We start from the raw sequence: 22074 nt of genomic DNA, 5'->3' as shown, positions 1-22074 counted from the left end.
ATAATTTTTAATAATTATTCGTATGTCCAGCACAACTCTCCGTCAATAATATTTGCTATTGATATCGTCGCGACTTTTGCTGGGGCTCTTTCTACGAATTTTGCAACGACATGGTTTGGTCTCTTCGTGCAAGAACGGAAGTTCCTTCTGCAGTCTCCTGTACAGTTTTTTCGTTGTATGCGGCAGGAAATGCGATACTCCGCAATCCCTGTAAGAGAAACTTGTCTGCGTTAACGATAAAAGTGCTGCGTCGTTGCATATTCTCGCGACTATTTTTTTTTTTTTGCTTCATTTTAAGAAAATCACGAGACACGCGAATGGTACCTGATGATCGTGAAGTCTACTGAACTTGTAACGTGCAGCGTGAGAAGAAAAAACGTAATCGCCACAGTGTACGTCACCGGAGCCATCAGAGACATGTTATTCAGAACCATGGCTGCGGCATCTTTCAATTCGAGCTGATAAAGCGCCTGATTTATCGAAAGACAGAATTTTAGAATCACATTACCCAACTACTAACGCTTTACTGAATCCGCCAAAGCTGAGTAATTTATCGCTAGTCGATCGAATTTATTATCAAACGGTTTATTATTAATTTCGATCTGTTACGTTACGTGGGAAACGTTCGTTGGCAGTGTCGTCATAAGAAACACGTCGATCGGTGTCCAAATGCAGGCAGTTGAGAATTCCAAGAGAAACGCTGTGGCTAGAAACTGAATTTACAAAAGAAATGAAGCAACGATGTAAAAAAAGACATTCAAATATTCACATAAAAGAAACCTATCCATAGAAAAATTTTTCATTGCGATTTTCGAGTTTATCAGGCCAAAATACATAAGAAAAAAATTGTGGCATTGAATGTACTGTTTTTTTTTTATTTTTTAAACTAGTGCAATAATAATAATATGAAATAATAATTGCAACTAACCTCGTACATCACTAGAAAGGCAATTTTCGGTTGACGAAATGTACGCGGAAAGAGCGTGGAATTAACGATGATCATGTACACACCGACACTGAAGAAAAACGAACTGAACGGCGGTCCACGAAGAAGACATTCACGGTCTTCGTCTTCCATGGCATTGTCGAAGCAGGTTCGAAAAATCCGAAGCCCGGAAACGTTCAACAAGAACGGCCAGATTGTGTGGAGCAGCTTCCCCATTTCGAGAAATGAACTAAACCGAGGGCTGAACCACTGGTTCTTAAAATAAAATTCAGCTAAATCTGTGACAGTTAATCATCGTGCTTTGATTGTTTTGTTTTTATGTGACAACTGAATCGAACGTATCGACTGAATTCAACCCCATTAAAATGAATTTCGAGATTCGAATGGAGAGTGCTTTACAAAGAATATTCAACTGGAAAGTAAAAGACGTTTTATTACAAATATACAATCGTACAGTAACATGGACGAATAACATAAAAATATATATATATACGTTGTATAAAATGACAAATTGCATTAAATCACACTTCTGGCTATGGGTTTGCGTTTGGTAGATCTTTGCTGCACATGAATTTATAGACGAACCAATCGGTCACTTCGGGATTTGCGAAACTGATCTTCTTTCGTTTGCACTTGTTGAATATCCAGAAATTATTGCTTCGTTCGCTAAACACCAGAATTTTAATGATCATTCGAAGCAACGTAACGTTTACGATGCGGATGATGAACGAGAGACTAGCTTGGGAAATAACACCAATTAATTATCATAATGATTAGCGTGATTCTCGAATTTATTTTTTAACCGTAAACTGCTTGACTGAGAAAAGGAAATCTTAAAAGGTGCTCTACGATGCTGGGAGATGTCTTACAAAACTAAACATCACTGGTTCACTACTTGGTCCAGATGTCCAGAATCGCGTCCAGGGATTCCGTAGCGTCCAGCATCCACACGAACGTCAAAATGGACGTGCAAAAGGACATGTGCGTCACGACGCTCTCCTTTTCCATGTAGTAAGCGAAATCGGTCAGAAACGAGTACTGACTCAGTCCTAACTCTCCGTTCAATTTGTGCAGCTGAAAAAGAAGCTCGTTGGAAAATCTTTCTCCGAGAAAAATAAAGAAATGCAACTAATCCTGAATTGACATTTAATATTCTTCACGAAGAGGCTTACGAGTACACTCGATTCCTGAGTTAAACAACGTATGACGTTCACGAATGGCTCCCAAATGGCGTGCATCGCTAAATTCGTAGTCAGGGCGGCTATCAGCATCTGTACAAGCGTGAAGTTAACAAATGAATAGTAAAGTTGCAGGTTGAATTAATTTTTTTGTCGAGTATTTTTTCAGTTTCGATAGTACCAAATAAATACAATTAAATAAAAAATATTTCAAATGGTTTCCAATGTATGTTGACGTTTTATTTTTTCCTAACTTCAACCGTAGCCTTGCCTACTAGATTCTAATGTTTGTATCACGTGTTATCGTATCGTTTTACTTCGTAAATATAGAGAAGCTGTATCGGTGGCTCCTTGAGGGTCCTGGGCCACAGTTTGTACTCCGCGAGGAGGCACAGCACGGAGAACGTGAAAAGCGCCGAAGCATAAGAGGGATCCGTACTCCTGTCGTTGAAACACAGTCCGATTATGTAAATTTCCCGAAGATGAGTGTACATTCCAGCCGCGACCACAGCCACCCAATGAGGATTTATGCATCCCAGGAATTCCTTGACAGTCTCCATGTCCTGCTGATAAAGAATCGTGTCGCTGTTTTCTACCAGAAACTATCGTAATGTATCTCAAAGACGAACTACACGCAGTCAGTGTAAGAAGCATTCGTACAGTAATTAATTTCAACAACCATTTCGACATTATTCATCAACAAAATTTTAACAAATAAATAATATATACACGTTCGCTTAAAATAACTTTCTCTATAAGAAAACACCATCTGTTCTTCTACAAAAGAATCATGAAACTAATAGTGAAAAAAAATGAACATTACTGCGACAAAATGCTCGGGAAGACGTTACGTACTAATCACTTGCAAGAAGGCTTCGAATTCATCGAGCAGTATCAGCGAGCCTCGATTCAAGACAAAAGCCTCGGAGAAAGATCGTACTCGGATTGAATTTTTCTTCTTTATGGAAGCAGTCCAGATATTCCCGGATATAAAAAGAAGTCTTAAGAACTGAAGGGAGAAAAGTTCACGAGTCTAGAGACGCGAATTAAAATGGCACCATTGATCGAGTATGAGCACTGCGTACCATTAAATGTTTTCCAGTAAATCCGCGAAGTGGGTTCGCAGACGAAAACTGATATTAGGAATATATTTATCCGAGGGTGATTCTGCTTTTGGACGTAGTGGCCCTCTGAGAAAGAGATTCATTTACTGGTGACATACAGCCTTCGATTTGGGGTCCCTTTTCCGAGTGGGCAATTTAACAGGAGCTGCAGGCGTCTTCGTAGACTTTGACTGTTAATTTAACATTCCTGTGTATCTCTTCCTTCATCGACGTGCTAGGTTATGGCTGTGACATTTGTTTTTATAGAGCAAAGCCTTCTCGAACTCGTTCGCATGTTATCGAACGAACATCGATCGATAGTTTCGCGTCAGTTCTGAAATGAATTATATTAAAATGATTAGAGTTTATTAGAGTTTTAGTATTCTATGATTGTATCAAATCTACGACGATTGTTGATTCTGTTAGAACTGAAACATCAGTCAGAGTACATAACAGACAGTGGATGGGAATTACAATAAGTTTTTTCATGTATATTAAACTTACTCGAAGAATATCCGCTCGATACGATTAGAAATAAAATAAAATTGTGACAAGCCATAAAATGTAAATCGAGATAATTATTTGCTTTTTGCGAGTTCGAAACTCTTTCTAACTCTGTCCCGCTCTCCACCTGTCTCTCTTTGTTACTCGCCGGCTCGACGCTTTTAACGCGAAACTTGTATTTGTGACTAGGACCGAGCGAGAACGCAGAGGAAGGAAAGAACGCTCCTGGATTAAGGGGAACGAGGACGTCTGACTATGCATGACCAGACACGTCTCCGCGGTCTCTTTTCAAAAATCATGGCGCTGCTAGCTTAAGTATTTGCTTCGATACATTTATTTATTCGTTTCAGGGAGTAGAGTCCATTTTCCTGTATTGATCTTACAGTTTCGCTCCATGAAAATGACAGGCACAATGGAGTTAAAAAGGAAAATATTAAAACCGAGACTAACGTGACGCGTAACGGGCCACAGGTCGAAGGCAAATTCGCGCGCAAGTAAACTCCATTAAACTCAAATGTAAACAGTGCTCCGAAGTGGGCACTTTTGCGTCCTTTCGCGTCCTCGCCAATCAGAATTCAATGAATCGAACGGTTCACGATAAAGCGCTGTGCCACCACTTGGACGATCCTTTGGCTGACGGTAACCATTTTCCTGAATTTAATGAAAAACCTACAAACTGCCCTATTTTTAACTGGAATCGTCAGGAATTCCGCAGAAAGAGAATAGCTTATTTATTAGCCTCGAATCTCCATTTCGATAAATACGAGAACACATGCGCGAGAAGTAACGCGCGTGTATTGTTCTCACTTATGGCAGCGCTCCTTCCTCCGAAACGGGGCCATTTTACTCGAATATCGTTCACTCATACATAATGCATTACATTTGCCGATAGCTTTTCCTCTTGCCAGCCACGAAACGAATGGCCGCGAATAATGCACCGCTTCTTTCGTGTCAGGTCTCCCCTGATTCCGACCGTTGATCGCATTAACGCGATTTCGTCAGCGAGAAATGCTACTGTTAACGACGAAACACTCGCGAAAAAATAATAATCGAGAAGTTGGTATTTATCTACACTTTTCATTTCGAGTGGGTTTCGAAATAAAATAATTCGAAACGAAGGCCAAGGATGTTATAGTTAACCAGGTGGGAATTTTTCGCGGCGAAAAATACAAACGCAGGTGACAGTTGTGACGAGGGTGTGTTAATACTGAAGGATGATCAAAGCTCCCAGAAGGGAACGATTCGATGACTCAAAGCCCGCAGATTCTTACATGATAGAATAGCCGAGCAACTTTAGTCAAAGGAAACGTCGGGCCACGGGACACCAGGAAATTGTCCTTCCAAGCTCGAATCCTTCCCTCTGTTAATGACATTTTCTCTATATAGGAAGACCCGAGCTAGGAAGTTCGAGCGTACGGTCCAAGGGAGGATTGTAACCACCTCGACGGAAAGGTAAAATTGATGAATTTGCTCGAGTGGAAGTAATTAATATTAATAATTATATGCAGTGTGGTATTCAAGGTGGATTTCTTTAGTTATTTATTAACACGTTGTACGAGTGACAATACTTTTCAATGAAAAACTACAAAAATTAATTCTGAAAGTGAACCATTAAAGAAAATGAATTTCAATGTCACACTTGAAGTTGGATGAAATTACAAAAATAAATACCACGATAAATGTTTGATTATGTAGTCTCCACTAGTCTGTAAATAAAATTTAATCACGGTAGAAATTTCCAAGAGTATTAGTCTGGCAGTCGACGTGTCAGTCAACCGTTCGAAACGCGTTTAAGGAAGCAAAGAATATTATTTATCTGCAAAGATCCGAATTTTTTCAAATAAAGATATTAATTATGAAATAAAGAATTGTTAAGTAAAATACCAGCGCAACTTTTCCACCCTCGTCCCCCTTTCTTCGTGTATTTTTCCCCCATAAAAAAAAAATGTTCAAAGACGACAAATATTCTCAAGAGCAAGATTCCAAAAGAAAATATCGTCGACTGCAACGATGATCGCGTCCGTTGTAAGAAAATTCATAGCGCAGGAACGCTTCCGCGGAAACGAGAAGTAAAATGGCCTGATATAAAGGAGGACATGTCCTAAGAGGCAGAAGATTATCCAAGACGATGGTAGCCATGACGACGGCACAGTGTATCGAGGAAAAGTACATTCGTTTCTTGGCTCGCCGACGTCTGAATAAGGGAGGCGAATCGAAGAGGGAAACGAAGGTGCGGAAAGGAGCTCAACCGTGGAAAAGTTGATGGGGGAAGGAGGAGGGATGAAAAAGGAAAAAGTCCTCGCTGTCCTTCCTCGACGAGAACTTGGCCACTTTACACTTTTTTCTGTTTCAGCCACCCAAGAGAACTCGTTCTTTAGAGAGCATCCTTCTACGCATTTACTCTACCCACTTGTCGGATCAAGCCTTCCTTTATTTTTCGCGTAATCCGTGACATGAATTTTAATTTCCATCTTGTGATTGCGTGCGACACAAATTTTATAATAACGCGGGGGTAGTTGAGTTGGAATTTATTTATTTATTTATTTATTTATTCGCTCTTCCATTATTGAAGCGAAGTAGATTTATTAAAATTAATCAGGGGGCTTGGACAAAAATAAATTTGTATGCTGGTCCTTTTATGGTCCTTCTAAATGGTTTACAAACATAGAATACGTTTTCTGTGGTCTATAAAGATAAATGTGGTCTATAGCGTTAAAAATGTTCGACGAGTTTAAAATTCGTTGATAATCAAGGGCAATCGGTTATTCGTATTATTAAACAGAGGAGACGTTAATAAAATGATTAAGATAATTAGGATCTACGAGACTATGCTCCAGCGAATGATCCGGCAATCCATCGAGGAACTACATAAACGTAACGATGCATTATTGATAACCAGTTACCTCGACGAAACGTATTAGTAATACACTCGGGCGAACCTTAATGCAAGGTCTCCGCGTGAAAGTAAATCTGTATCGCTGCCGTTCGACTAGTCGCTGTAGGAACGGTTATAAACAAGCTGTTTTAATTAATAGACTGCGAACACGCAAGGAAATCTTATTGCCAAGGTATTGCGTTCGATTCCCCGCGCATTCGTATTCCCGTTTCTCGGTGAATGAGTCAGTGCCGAGATTCCTGGCTGACTTTTCCGTCGAAGGGGAACGCAGAAGTCAAGTTGGAAATCCCGCCACCGTGTTTGCTTCCGAGAGGACTCGACGCGCGTCACGACGCTCGCGATTGTACCGAGAACCATAAGCTATCTGCTAAAGAGGGCTTCGATCGAAAAGTCGGAAGCTACAGGTTTCCTCTTTGCAGCAAACTTGTTGAACGTCGACGTTCCCGTCTCGACATTTGTTACGAATTAATGCGGAAGGATTATCTTTCGACAGCTGAAAGATTGCTTAATTCACTGCCAGGCAAACTTAAGGCGTTTTTAAAGCCTCGGGCGCCGAGATTTAATACGGATGTGTAAGGCTGGGTTATTATTTTGATAATAAAAAATGGTATTAAATTTGTTGTTTCGAAAAAAGATTTACGATTTTCTATTGCAATCATTCGTGACTCAAAAGGGTGTAAATTTATCCCTCGAGTAATTGCAATCAACTTGAACTAGGAGACTAGGACACTCGAACAAAGGTTCGATTGTATGAGTGGATTATCAAAATGTGTATAACACCGATCAAACTTACGTGAAATTCTAGGTTATAAAAATAAATCCTGCAGTAATTTTTTATCTTTTAATTTGCACGAGTCTAGGCAACGTCGATAAGTTTTCGCTAATTTACGCCTTAACGCGTACAGATGACTTTATTTTTTCCGTGTCGTTATTGCATTTATAATTTGAAACTCTTATCGCGCTACCAGTAACGTAGGTTTTTACAGACGTGAACATTATGCTCACGTGTTTTTTGCGTCGATCGTACTTGTAACGACTCGGAAACTACTTGTATCTCGATCGCAACATTGCAAATTAAAGAAACAGTAAAGAACCTCTTCACTTTATTTTACAGGAACAATTCATCGCATTTGTCCCGAATTGTTTTCATTTCAACCACGTCTTCTCCTCTTAAATCTTGAATCTCCACTTCGATAATCGTTGGAGCCGCGGATAGCTCGTTCGGAATACAAATACCTTCGAGTTTCGTCTGGTTTCGAGCGACCTTCGTTGCTCGTCCGCGAATAGAGGTGCAATTGTGTCCACCGTGACAGTGAAAGTTCGAAACTGGTTAGACGAACGCATAAACTGTTGCAGGATCGGACAATATAAATGTCGAGGCGAATTTTTCAAGACGCGGTGGACCAACAGGAACAGCCGACTTCGGAGCGCGTTAATTCGATTCCAACGGTCTGAATGGGGCCTTGATTTCGAACTTGAAATCGAGTTACAATTCGCGCCGCTGTCTCTGGCTTTGATTCTCAAAACGATATTACGCAGTTAGACGTTATTAAATAACGTTCGCACTCGACCGTATTCCGCTTCGTTTGCTTCGAATTGATTCCCCGTGAATGACGCCGATAATGACACTTAAATACGTTGCGAAGGCGCTCGAGTCTCCAACGATTGGTGACTTGTACCAACGATTTACACGGTCGCCGTGTAACCAGGGATAATCGAACCTGAATGGAAGAAAAACAGAGCATTTTTTAGTCTGAGGTTGATGCACCTAATTTTGGACTGTAATCGGTCGTCGACTCTGTTCTACGTGCGAGACATACAGTGGGGAGCAAAACTGAATTTATTATCATTGAAATAAGTAATAACGAACAAAAAACCAACGGTGATCATTATTTCTCTGTAGCGTCAAGAAACTTACGCTACTTTATAACATGTAAAATTTGATCTTCTTTGGCTGTAATAATGGAAATTCATGGAATCAGTTTTGCACTTTAATTTCTCATCCTAAGATTTGCAAGTTTTATTATATATCGATATTTTCTCCATAATCATCTACCTTTAATGGCAGTAAAAAAAAAAATGTTATTTGCACTTCATTAGATGCTTTATTTTCTTCACTATATTGTAGAGGAAAAGCGAGTAGCTTAACCCAGACCACTGTCGAATAATACTTTAGTTATTGGGACACTTTACTAACCTCGATAAACTGTTTATAGTTATTGAAATTCCTGAAAGCAGATAGATAAGAGTAAGATCACACTGTAAGTGTGTGTGTGTGTGTGACAGAGTTCAACGAGAGCGTGTGTGAGCCTTTACGAAACCAATTTCGTGCAGACAGTATCGAGAAGTGATAACGAGATAGTTAAGACTAACGACTTCTTTTCTGCGTTTGCGAAAAGGAAGAGCAAAATTAAGACAGATATAAAGCTTATCTCTATTGTGACACACACTCGTAACTGATTCTCAAGGTTGCAATGGTCATCAGTAAATTTTAAACATCGAGAATTATGGTAAATACAGAGATTAGATTATACGTTAAAATTGGTTTAGGAAAATTATATGGAAGATAACGAGTGCTTTTAACCGACTTCGAAAAGGAGGGAGTTACTCAATTGGACACTTATATTTTTTTTGTTTTTTTTTTCAAATCCAATGCTGTAAAAAATCGAAGCAACTTGGACGAAATTTTAATGAAATACAAATCGATACGTAGCTTCACCCAGCGTATTCCAAATTGTCAACAAACTGCAATCCCGCCAAACTTCCCTCGCTCAGCAACTAATACTATCAGGGTTCACAAGCGTGCCAGAATTCAATAAACCCCCATCATCGTCAAGATTGCCTCTCCAATCACACAGAGATTGCGACTTAAGAAGGTTCAATTTTCTAGCTACTATATAAAACTCCTACTTGAACAACTCCAAAGATGTTCACGACCAAAAATTCCAAACTGTCACCAAATTCCCTTAACCCCTTAGCTGCCAGACTGAAACTCAAGAAAATTTCTACGAAGTAAACATTTCGTTTTCAGACTATTACGGATTGGTTAATTTTAAATTTATTAAGTATTTAAGGAGGGGAAACCACTGTAATAATTTAAATATATAATTTAATATTTTTAATACGTGTAAATAATTGATTCACCATTAGGAGTTTTATATAGTAGTTAGAAAATTAAACCTTCACAAGTCGCAATCTCTCTATGATTGGATTTAAATGTATATTTATTATCGGCTCGCCTAAGAAATTAACCCTTTGCACTCGAGGCCTTTTTCTCTGGTATCTACCAGCAACTCGAGATGATGCTTTCTAGGATCACACGACACGATGATTAACACTTCTTCGAGATGATGCTTCTATTGTCACGAATGCTAAGCTTAGATTGACTTCGAAAATGAGATCTCTAATTTGAGATTTGAATATCAGGTCACCTTCGCGTCAACGACAATCATTTTATTGACACTTCGAGTTCCAAAGAAATGAAACCTAAAGGAAACCTAGTGGTGACTGAGAGTCACCTCTCGAGTGCAAAGGGTTAATTTGTTTAGTTCGTCGACGAAAAGGCTTGTCGCCCATTTCTGTGGCGAGAAATGTGTTAAACTCCTCCCTCGACAAACGCAATCAAACCTTGCAGGTCGACGACGACGAGTTCACCGATGCCTAAAACACCAAACAACACCGACGGGATTCCCTCGCGGATCAGCGAGGAACAACGACTAACTAGCACGGTCGTTAATCGCGGTCCAGCATCCAACCAATCCTTCCCCTCCACGTTCACCCAGAGCCGTTCTCGAATTTCACCGAATCCTTATCGATCTCGGAGCCAGTCGTCGAGATAAATCGTACGGTCGATTCAGGTGCGAGGGGATCTACCTGCGCAGGTCGTAATCGCGATCAGTCGAAAGGGTCCGACAAGTGCCGACGTCGCTCGATGGTGGTGGGGTGGTACATAAAGCGAGAACGCGGACACGAGACGAGAAATATCACGCCGACACTCGCGGATCGTGGACCGCTCGAGAACACTCGGGGATCGCACTCGACGCGCAACGTCCCGCCCAACCGGATCCACGTGGATACAACTGTCACTGGTACGCGCTGCTCACACTGAGACGTCGAATCCTGGTATGTAACGCATGATTGGAGTTATAGTAGAACGATTTCGACAGCGGTCGAATGGATCGATAGGAGTTGAACAGGATGGGAGAGAAAACAATTGTGTCGACCGGTTGACGACGTCGTGTATGTTCTTCTTTGAGTGTTTCTCAAAGAAGGAGATGAGTTTAGAGGTTGAACGGTGGTTTAGAATTGAGTACACCGTTTGAAAATTATGGTGGGTGTTGGGTACATTGTATTTATTGTGTCGTCGTGAATCTGACTCTCTTCTTTATTTTAGAAAAGTATATGTATTTTTTGATGGAAGTTGGAGAGTGTATAACATGTCGTGTGACTGTGTCCTGTCTATATATTCGTTCAATTTTTAAGTACCATTGATTCTTTACATATGCAATTTTGGGAATATTGAAAATAATGAATTCGATAAATATTAATGTATATTGTAAGAAATTTGCACAGTAGATGAAAATATCGAGTTGGTTTAGTGAACCACGAGTGTGGTCCTTTAATAATTCCATTCAGAAAAATTCCACCCGTCCCATTTTTATCTTACATTCGATACACAATGAAATAATTTCATCGTACCGTTTACTTAGATTCCACAGAGCAATTAATCCACAACGTGTTGCTCAATATTCTTACCTGGAAAATATCAAACATTCCAATGCATATATTTAATAATAACTAGAATAGTCTTCGATGTAGAGAACGCACGGATCTCAAGCATTGCAAAATTATAAAATAACGATTAAAGATCCTGTTGCATTTGTCCCCAACTATGCTTCCACTATAATCGTGTACAACTGTAGTTACATCACGAGTAACCGTTACAAGGCGTACGAGAATTACCAGCAAAATAAACTTTCTTCTCGCTGAATTAGTTGCGATGGCATAGATAAATGCAAGCGATAAGAACATGCATGGAAACATTTATTAGAACGTAGGCGACGGAATTATTTATTTAAACGCATGCATGGCGTCGTTAACGTTCGTTATAACGTATTTTGGAGTATTTATTTATATAGTCCAGATAATATAAATTTATTTCAATCGGACAAATCCGAACGCTCGTTAACCTCGGAATAAATGCATCGCCACGATAAAGAACGGCATTGCTGTAACACGCATCGAATTACGCGCGTAGGTGTGAGTTCGCGTTCATACTAACAGTGATCGTTTTCTATCTTTGCGATTGCAGCATTTTCGAGGAGATTCCTTTCGCTTTTGCGACTACTCGCCTAATAAGACCCTCCTTAGTCTTCGGCATCTCTTTTTATTTTATTATTATTATTATTTTTTTTTTTTGTTAACAAAAAGTGAAATATATTCTTGTTTAATTAATACGACCATGGAGGTTTATTTTGTTAATATCATCGATTCTATAATTGATCTTTAACAGATATCGAGAAACAGATCTTCCGTAATGGAAAACCTCAACGAACGCGAAAAATTGTATCGAAGTTACCAACGTACGCGTCGGGAAATTGAAAGTCACGACTGCTTGGAATTTTAATTCCTCTTCGTTCCCCCCACGGGACCTAATTACTTCCATAAATCGCATAAATCTCGCCGGGCAAAAGCGAACGGTTCAAAGTTTCAAGCTTTGCTCTACGTGTACCTTTTATCGAATTTTAGAAAGGTCGCGAAAACTCGAGCAAATTCGGGGTAATAATTAGAAATTGAAAGGTGGAAGAGTTGAGTAATTCTCGTTGAGCAACTCGTGAAAAGAAGGCGAGAACTCGATTCCTATATAAGAACATAATAACGGCGGCCTTGTTCGATCGTAGCACGAATTAAAGAAACGATAATCGCGGTCGATCTATACCGAATATTGCAACGACATTATAAAACGTTTCCAAACGTTAGAAGGTGGGCTGATCTCGGTCTTATTGATAAGAGTAATCGTCGCGTTGCACAGTAATCTGGTTCGGTTTATCGCGCTGACAATTTTTCTTCGATTATTAATGCTTCGATCGAAGTACTAATTCATAGTCGCTCGATTCGTTGAACATTTGCCATCGTCCGTGGCAGTGGCGTGACAATTATTCAAGTATGTTGGAAACTGTACTTCGGATAAAAAAAGAAAGAAAACTCGTTGCCACGCCCCGAGTAATATTTTCTAAGAGGAAAAATGGTTTCATTGACGCGGTACCGGGTTTTACCAAGAAGACGTCACTTGTTCAAACGCAGCGAAGTTACGCACGGACGCGTGAAAGTATTATTTCTGTATCGTAAAGTGAATGACTCGAAATGGTTAGTACTTGCATTTCTGGTGCCGAGTATCTCCGACGTCATCGACGCGATCAGGGGAATCCCCCGTGGATTCCTCCAGTTCTGTGACGTTCGAGGATCCATGGTAAATCCTCGATCGTTTCCTTTCTCCGCGTGATACGAACTGGTCCAATTCCATCGGGTTTGAAAGAGGGAAAACTTGAAAATATAATTTTCTTTTTCCCTTAGCTCGCGTGTTCGTTATTAATAATATCTTAAATCGTTACAATAGTTTGCTATCGACTAATTTACCGATTTAGCGTTTGCTTACAGTTACGAAATAGTTAGTTTCACCAATTTGCGATGTGTATCGTTAATTAGAAATATAAAAAAACGTGTGAGAAAAGTGCGAAAGATAAATTAAAGATAGAAAGAATTAAAGACGTCTACGAATATCTGTATTTTAAATGTTACGTAACGTTCCTGTAAAAGTTTATTAAGTCTGTATTCGCGATGACAATCAGTTACGATTGAGTTCCGGAGAACAGCCTATGACAAATCGCCAGGGGGAAAGGAGCCGAACGAAACCAAGCTCACAGAAATGAGTCATGGTCGTTATTCCTTCACGAGCCAACTTGTCTCCACTTGCCATGGAAACTGGCTGTAGATCATTGTGTTGAGATCAAATCAGTCCTACTCTTACTCGCCATCCAACAAAGAGGCACATGTCACTGCCTCCTACCTCGATTCTCAAGACCCACATCGAGAAGGCTGGTCTTGCCAATTATCGCAACGTGAGCGTTGAACGCTGCCAACGATAACGTCGTAGCTCGACGAACTATTCAACGAGATCTAGAGAGATTTTCACCGGGATTATCATCTCTTGATCGGTGGAAAAAGAAGTACACAAATTTAAAAGGCACTCTCTGTTGCATGAATTTTATTTTATTTTATTTTACTCTAATTTCACCTCTCTGATAAGAAATTATAAATGAAGTTATCATCTCTGGATCGTAGAAAAAAAAAAGTACACAAATTTAAAAAGCACTCTCTGTTGCATGAATTTTATTTTATTTTATTTTACTCTAATTTCACCTCTCTGATAAGAAATTATTAATGAAATTATCATCTCTGGATCGTAGAAAAAAAAAAGTACACAAATTTAAAAGGCACTCTCTGTTGCATGAATTTTATTTTATTTTATTTTACTCTAGCTTCATCTGTCATCTGAAAAGAAATTACAAATGGAATTGTATGGTCCACGTGTGAACGTTAATTGACTCGAGGTGAATTAGATAGCGACATTATTGAACACCTAGTACGAGTAAGAATCGTTAAATCTACAAATGAACTTTGCAAGTTATATTCTACATACTTCGAGAATCAACAATTTTCATGTATCACTTTTCATAGCATTAGCTTGGTCGCAACGGTGTGTTAAGATTGTATATTGCCGATCGCGATTTATCGTCGTTTATGATAACAGTCCGATAATGTATTCGCATTGCACAATATGCAATTTGAATACTAATTAACGAGGTATTGAAATGTTGCAGGAAACGCAAAATGGATCCCGACAGTTTCAAGGATTTCGCCAAGGATATGGCGGAATATATTACTAACTATTTGGAGAATATCAGAGACAGGTGAATTTTTTTTTATCGATTCCTGATGTCATATCCTAATTCGTCGTCTTTCTGATTCTCCTCCATATCCTTACTCTGCGTTCATATTTTACGCGTTAATTTTTCAAGAAGACAAAATTGCGCGTTAACAACAGTCTAAATAAATACAAATTATAGGAGAGTGTTGCCAACGGTGAAGCCAGGTTACATGAAGCCTTTGCTGCCATCGGAGGCTCCGCAGACACCAGAAAGCTGGAAGGACATTATGGCAGACATCGAAAGAGTGATAATGCCAGGTGTAAGTGCAGATCAATATTGTGCGAACGTTTTATTTAAATATTACGTCTACTATATACGATACAGTAGTCGTGTAACAAAAGTAGACCGTTCGCAGACTATAAAAAAAAAAAAAAAAGAATAAGTAACGAACATTAGCTCCGCAGTTCTGATTGAATCGTAAATTTGCTTGTAGGTCACCCATTGGCACAGTCCAAGATTTCACGCATACTTTCCCACAGCTCAATCATATCCAGGAATTGTTGCCGACATGCTCAGCGGCGCTATAGCTTGCATCGGATTCACTTGGGTAAGGACCGAGATCGCATAATTATTCGAACGTAATTCTTCCTTCGTTCTACCGCAGTTTTTCCTTCTATCTTGCTGGTATCTTAAATTATCTTTGAATAATACCTGCAATTCATTAAGTGAATCGTGCTAGGAGAGTTACAGAAATTATTTTCCCTGAGGCAATTACAGGCGTACCCGTAATTATTTATCTAGTTTATTATCGGTCTATTGTCACGGTATATTACGTAGTATTATTCAATTTTTGCGTGCAGATTGCGAGTCCAGCTTGCACCGAGCTAGAGGTAGTAATGTTGGACTGGTTGGGGAAAATGCTGGACCTGCCCAAGGAATTTTTAGCCTGTAGCGGAGGAAAAGGCGGAGGGGTGATTCAGGTAACCCATTGTTCAATAATATTTATAAATACGAAGCTCGGTCAATTCAATACAATCTCTATTGATATTATACAATAATATTTATAAATAGGAATCTCCGTGTATGGAATACAATTTCTATTGATGTTATTTCGCTTTAATAATTACTCCTTCTTGCGCGAGCACTCTAATAATACATCCTGATGGTCGAGTATTTATATTTAACGAACAATCAACAGTAAAATCCCGCGATAAACCTTTCGTAAATCGCGAACGATCGATTTAAATTCGCAGGGGACTGCGAGCGAAGCCACTTTAGTCGCTCTTCTTGGCGCCAAGGCTAGAAAAATAAGGCAGGTGAAGGAACAACATCCCGACTGGACAGACAACGAAATCGTGGCGAAACTCGTCGCGTACAGCTCTGGTAAGTAATTTTATCTAATTTAAAACGTACGAAGATATTAATATTACGTTATTCTATATTTAATGTAAGTATATATAGCACTGTACAAAAAAAATGGAACGAACAAAAGGATTAAGGGGTTAGCTGAATAGAAATACGAGCGCGTGCTCGACCCTGATTCTCCCGTAAACAAGATTAACGATGACGTTGGCCGGCGCTCTTTAACATTTGACAAAGGTTCGCGAGGTAGGGTTGGGGGTGGATTGACAGGGAGAGTATGGGGTTGCAGCACTTCATCAGCCAGCACTTTGTCACCATAGCAACGCGTAATAACCACTCGAGTTATTCCAACCCGACCACCCCCGTACCCACCCCTTCGTGAGTCCAAGCTCTCTTCTCTCTCTCTCTCTCGCCACTTCTGTCTGCCGGCCACGTCGAAATCGCAGAAAGTTACCGCCGTGCAAAGGGATCTCGTAATTTCCTACCGATATACGGTGCTGCAAAAATACACGAACCGAGATATTAGCAAAAATATAAATAATCGTTAAGAATAAATTATGGTATCTTCTGCGAATGTAAAGTAATTCGTTTAGATAGTCTTTATTCAACTTTCACTTAGTAAAAGTTATCCTGAAAGTGACAAAATCATTGTATCGCAAGCCCCGCGATCATCGTTTAAACAAATATTGTTAATAATTAATTTAACTATTGTCAGAAATAAATACTCAGTCGGTCGAATCGTTAGATATTAAAATATCGACAACATTTAGAATACTTTTTCTGAACCGTGCTTCTTCCAATTATTTAATCGAAAACTGAAGATTACTATATGCATTATACATGTTTACTCGATGTCAGAGATATTAATTTTTTGAATTGTACCAAACAATAGATACGGATAGAATGAACAGATAGGTAGAATAAATTGACTCGAGCGTTCGTTTGATCATTGAAAAATGAATGCTCACGTGACATATTAATATTACAGCAATATTACACCCACCCACATTTTTATTAGCATGATTTTGAAACATCGCTCTTGGTTGCCGGTACAATATCATGCGAATTATTATTATTTTGAAAGGAAAGAGACCCTTGGTGTCCCAAGGGACCGCCGCCATTATCGATAACCACCCTCTTAAACGATTGCGTCGTTCTGTAATTCCTTAGAAAAGAATAAAAAAAACGAAAGTAGGATAATACAACGTCTTGGTGAATCCGTAATTAAAACTGCGTTATTAATATTGGAATGACTATAGAGTCCATTTGTCATCCTTAACGAAAACAAAAGGATGAATAAATTCTAGGACAGTTGACAACGACTTATTTCGAAAGGAGAAACGGTGAATGAATTTCTTTGTTTGTCTATTGTTCAGCTCAAGCTCACAGTTCTGTCGAACGTGCGGGGCTTCTCGGGGGTGTGAAGTTCCGATTGCTGGAGACGGATTCCAAGTACAGACTTCGCGGGGACACTTTTGCGGACGCCGTTCGCAAAGACAAAGAGCAAGGACTGATTCCATTCTACGTAAGTACAAAATTAATCGAAAGCGAAGGCCGTTAAGAATCTACAAAAATTTACATATTATTTATTCGATTGAATAAGAATTTTACCCATCTCTGTACAAAATAAAAATTTCTAATATTTCCAGGCTGTCGCTACTTTAGGAACAACCTGCTCCTGCGCGTTCGATCGTCTGGACGAAATGGGCGTCGTTGCGAATCGCGAGAACATTTGGTTGCACGTCGACGCAGCATACGCTGGTGAGCTGACTGAGAGTCTTTTTATTCATCCGCCATCGATCCACTTTAATCCAACGTCAATTTTCTGGCGATTACCGTTACAGGCTCCTCTTTCATCTGCCCCGAATTTCGATACCTGATGAATGGGATCGAAATGGCGGATTCGTTCAACTTCAACCCCCACAAGTGGATGCTGGTCACCTTCGATTGCTCGACAATGTGGCTCAAGGATCCGACTTACGTTATCAATGCGTTCAACGTCGATCCGCTGTACCTGAAGCATGACATGCAAGGATCAGCGCCCGATTACAGGGTAACTTTACTATTTTTATTTTCGAAATCATAGCTAGCAGAGCAAGACGAAACTGGACTTATCACTAATTCGATGTATCCCTTTAGCATTGGCAAATTCCGCTAGGGCGAAGATTCAGGGCGCTGAAACTCTGGTTCGTGTTGAGAATTTACGGCGTGGAGAATCTTCAACGATACATCAGGAATCACGTATCACAGGCTCACGAATTCGAGGCTCTGCTTCTGACGGATCCTCGTTTCGAAGTTGTCGCCGAAGTAATCCTGGGACTCGTTTGCTTCCGATTGAAGGTAAAAGCTCTACTATTATCTTTAGTCAGACGATTTAAATTTAGAAATTTGCTATTTCGTGATCAGGATGCGAAAATAAAAATACTTGGAGAACCCTTTACTTTATTTACCATTGATTGTCCATTCGCAGGGCTCGAACGAAATAAACGAGACCCTGTATAAGAGAATCAACGCCGCCGGGAACATTCATCTGGTCCCGTCGAAGATAAACGACATGTACTTCCTCCGATTCGCGGTTTGCTCGCGGTTCAGCGAGAGCAAGGACATTCAGAACTCTTGGAAGGAGATAAAGCTCAGAGCCAGCGAGGTCCTCGAGGAGCAGTCGGTTTCTAAGTGATGGCGGGCTCAGATAGCGCGTGGTTGCAGGTCATTGGCTCCTGCGACTTGCAATCAAACCTAGCTTCTTAGTTGGTTCGTGTCTTAGTAATCCTGGAAGAACGAGCGGATGATTAAGACGTGGAGATCTGTCCTTCGTATTTCGCTAATTAAAAGTTAGAAAAATTCTAGAATGAGAGCACTCCTTTGTCCGCAAAATTCCATTCCAACAAAACGACATGAAACAAGTAACAAAACTTTTCTATCCAGTCTCGGACCAATAAAATGATAAAAGAAAGGATTATTTTGGAAACACGTCGGACAGATCCCGTGAAAATGCCAAAGATCGTTCTTCGAGTGCTGTTTTACCTTGAGGAGCTCATATGTAGTTGAAGTAAACGCAGTATTAGGTTGTCACTTGCCACTTGTAATGCATAGCTAAACGTATTCCAGACTAGATAGCTTTCTTCGATCACTTTGGGTGGCATGCCAGGCACGAGTTCGTCTTTTGCAACAGGATTGCGTAATTGTTGGCGTCCGTGCAACGGTGGCGTCGTGTATCTGCAAAAATTCAGCCGCTCTTAAACGCGATGTTCGTTAAATTTCTTCTCGTTGTGCGAATTATTTCAAGAGATGGTTAATTGGACTGAATTTTTGCATTTGACAACGCACGGATAACGCGCACAGTATTATGTGTAATATCGTATTCATGTTGAATCTGTGTGGTTATAATGTAGATATCGAAGATAAATGTTATCGTTGAATACTATTTACAGACGTAGACTGTTTCGTTGAAAATAAACCAAATAGGTTAGAGGGATGGAGAAGGGCCTCGTAATATTTACATGTTGAAATCTGAGTATTCGGTAAAGTGTACACACCGATAAAGTGGATCGAATTCCAAACTGAGTTGTATATATTCGGTACATGTATATACAATGTTGTATAAAATATTAACTTATCCCTAAAGATTAAATTTCGTTTGGATTATTTATAAAACTGTACTTTAGTTACAGATTCATATCGAACCTAATCGATTATTTACTTGCGTATACCAATCGCATACGCAATCGTAACTGCACCTACCACGTATTTATGTTGTAAATAAGTTATACATAATTAGCTGTAAGTGTATGTAACGTATTCCCGTCTTCCTCTCCTACGCAAGCCACCTTCGTTCCCGAATATTATATTTATTTGCCGTGATCGTACTCGAAGCGCGATACGAGTATCGTTTATCGAGTACGATTATGGCATTCTCAATGTAAAGTAGTGCTGCAACTGGGACAATAAATAGTACTAGAATTACTTTGCACTGTTTGGTCGATCGAACGAGTAAACGTTCTTAAAGATGTTTGAAGCGAACAAATATCAACCGTTCCATACGCACTGGTTACGAATCCGCACTTTTCTATTTATAACGATATACGAACATCGTGTGATTACAATTGAAAACTATATATTTTTTGTATAGAATATACCGATCCAATTTTTATTAAAAACCGATTGCACCAAAGGTGTTGACGTAGGATTGAAGAAACAGTGAGCCGAAATAATGATTATTATTATCAATCTGTAAGAAATAAGAACGTTTTCTCGGTGAAATAACACGGATTGCTGTTAAACGGGACCAACGGAAAGTAATAGAATGATATGTAATATCGTACGTACCTGCTGTATCGATGTACGGAAACATGATTTATTTCGACATTTCGTTTCACTTGTTGCGAACAGTTACCGTTTATAGCGGACATATATGCGTATTGTATTATATATAAATGTTGAAAGTGTCTATCGAAGAGTCTTGGACGTTATAGCGATGTGGATTCAATAAAGAGTGTATTACATCTACCCTGATCAATGCTTGATGACTCTAACTTAGTTGTAATAGTGACAGAAGGACGGAATCGATCTATTGAAGAAAAATGATGTATTAAAGCTTTACAAAATTATACTCTTTATTAAAATTGACAGAGGTCGGTGTGACAGTATAACCATCGAAGACAGAATAATTCAATCGAAAAGGCGTAAGTATACCTCTCCGAAAATATCTAACACAAATAACGTTTCGCTGTTCGAACTGACACCTCTCGTGGACAATTGTACATACACATTTGCTGCGACGTTAACTAATTTTTTTTTGTATACTCTCGCAGAATCACGAAGAGATTCAGCTACGCTTCTCGTCTTTCTTTGGAGGGCCTCCGAATCGTTTGGTCAGCTGAATTATCCTCTCAGCCTCGCGAATCCCGCTCAATCGCGCCCCGTGAACTGTGCTATAGTGACCCGGGATCGTGGCTTCCCCAGCGAACAGGAGGATCGGTGGTATCGGCTCGCATGTACCTGGCGAACCAATGCCAAGGTCGTATAATAGGCTTTGCGAAAGAAATACGAAGATCTTGCTGAAAGATTTGTTTTAATAATTTTAGTGGATATAGTAAATTAAATATATATGGTGCAAAGTATATATACAGTCGAGTATACGTATCTTTAATGTTTATCGAAGAAATTTGTCTAAACTGAACGATAGCTTTGATGTTTCCGAGCAAATTTCTTTACCATTTAATTTAGACTAATTTATTCGGTAGACATAGAGGGTAGGAATATTTATGGGACTAATTGTATCGGGTATATTTGACAACGTTTGTGTTTGAATAAAAAATGACATTCTGAAGTCGCTGTTGGAGAACCCTTTACATTATCGAGTATTCATATTTTCGTTTCCTTCTTGTGCTTTCAGGACTACCTTCATTTTCTATTGTACTATTATCTAAACTATCTCGTATCTAGTTGCATGTCCAGCGAGCATGTCGAGCAAACTATTTTCCAAAATTGTTTCGTTGATTGTTCGAGAACATTTCAAGAACTCCGAGTATTTTCTGAGTGGAGGTTAATTTTGAACAATTTTACCATATTTTGATAGAAATAAATCGAACGGCACCGAGGAATTCTCATTACCATTTCCAGCTCCGAGCCATTGAAACGCGACAATACGCACCTGGCAAAGGACTAGCTAGATCACACTGATGACCGACAGTGCTGTCGAGGCCCATGTAGCTATATGCACCGGCGAAGTATTGATCCATGCACCATTTGCTTCTGAGAAGATTAGCCGGGTATGGCAGCGTGGGATCACCGGTGAATTGTCGAAGAACTCTTGTTATCGATTCCACGATCTCCTCGTCGGAGCACAGTTCCATATCAGCCGCCTCGCGGCCGCAAATCCACGCGCATAGAACGTGCTGCGAGGTCGACAATTCCTCTATATTAGAAATCCCTGAAATATACAGATATTATTAGTTGAATTTATTAATCGAGGTGGGAGTGAAAGAACGAAAATTGCCGATCAATATTTCTGTGTAGTAACAGTAGAGAGGCTTGGATGTGAGAAAACTGAGACCATTATTTAACAATATGCACGTTTCTTGTTCCATAATGTATCTGGCAAATATTATGAAATATACAGAAATTATTAGTTGAGTTTAATAATTGAAGTTCGAGT

The 22074-nt window shown here is 39.6% G+C and overlaps 3 protein-coding genes across 3 annotated transcripts in view; 1 reads left to right on the top strand and 2 right to left on the bottom strand.

Annotated features, from left to right (window-relative positions):
• Positions 1-71: 71 nt before the first annotated feature.
• Positions 72-10364, bottom strand: LOC128877542 (uncharacterized). Its single transcript, XM_054124924.1, has 6 exons — positions 10255-10364; positions 3210-3561; positions 2442-2690; positions 2119-2217; positions 1816-2020; positions 72-1612 (listed from the first exon to the last, which is right to left on the bottom strand). The coding sequence occupies exons 2-5, from the start codon at positions 3210-3212 to the stop codon at positions 1838-1840; spliced, it is 534 nt and encodes a 177-aa protein (XP_053980899.1). The 5' UTR covers positions 3213-3561; positions 10255-10364; the 3' UTR covers positions 72-1612; positions 1816-1837.
• Positions 10365-10594: 230 nt separating this feature from the next.
• On the top strand, positions 10595-20429 carry LOC128877540 (aromatic-L-amino-acid decarboxylase). Its single transcript, XM_054124922.1, has 11 exons — positions 10595-10749; positions 14508-14597; positions 14754-14874; positions 15049-15162; positions 15416-15535; positions 15809-15938; positions 17294-17442; positions 17567-17678; positions 17762-17970; positions 18057-18257; positions 18388-20429. Exons 2-11 carry the CDS (start codon positions 14518-14520, stop codon positions 18592-18594), a joined length of 1443 nt encoding a protein of 480 aa, XP_053980897.1. The 5' UTR covers positions 10595-10749; positions 14508-14517; the 3' UTR covers positions 18595-20429.
• A 143-nt stretch (positions 20430-20572) lies between these two features.
• Positions 20573-22074, bottom strand: part of LOC128877541 (spermine oxidase-like) — a 5042-nt gene continuing 3540 nt past the window's right edge. Inside the window, exons 5-6 of the mRNA XM_054124923.1 lie at positions 21571-21849; positions 20573-20915 (exon numbers count right to left, since the gene is read on the bottom strand). Of these exons, the coding sequence (XP_053980898.1) occupies positions 20743-20915; positions 21571-21849 (452 nt within the window). The 3' untranslated portion in view covers positions 20573-20742. The remainder of the gene's footprint in view (positions 20916-21570; positions 21850-22074) is intronic.

The sequence above is a fragment of the Hylaeus volcanicus genome, chromosome 5 (genome assembly GCF_026283585.1).
Source record: "Hylaeus volcanicus isolate JK05 chromosome 5, UHH_iyHylVolc1.0_haploid, whole genome shotgun sequence".
Taxonomy (NCBI): Eukaryota; Metazoa; Arthropoda; class Insecta; order Hymenoptera; family Colletidae; genus Hylaeus; species Hylaeus volcanicus.
The sequence above is the reverse complement of the archived record's forward strand: the minus strand, read 5'-3'. Positions and strand labels throughout refer to the sequence as shown.

Excerpts from the sequence above, each read along its gene's own strand:
- LOC128877542 (XM_054124924.1), bottom strand. Across the intron at positions 2,218-2,441 it reads AGCTTCTCTATATTTACGAA|ATGCTGATAGCCGCCCTGAC; the intron begins GTAAAACGATAC and ends ACGCTTGTACAG. Across the intron at positions 2,021-2,118 it reads CTCAGGAATCGAGTGTACTC|CTGCACAAATTGAACGGAGA; the intron begins GTAAGCCTCTTC and ends CTTCTTTTTCAG.
- LOC128877540 (XM_054124922.1), top strand. The coding sequence starts at position 14,518 with ATGGATCCCGACAGTTTCAAGGATTTCGCCAAGGATATGGCGGAATAT. Across the intron at positions 14,598-14,753 it reads TTGGAGAATATCAGAGACAG|GAGAGTGTTGCCAACGGTGA; the intron begins GTGAATTTTTTT and ends TACAAATTATAG. Across the intron at positions 17,443-17,566 it reads AAGGACTGATTCCATTCTAC|GCTGTCGCTACTTTAGGAAC; the intron begins GTAAGTACAAAA and ends TAATATTTCCAG.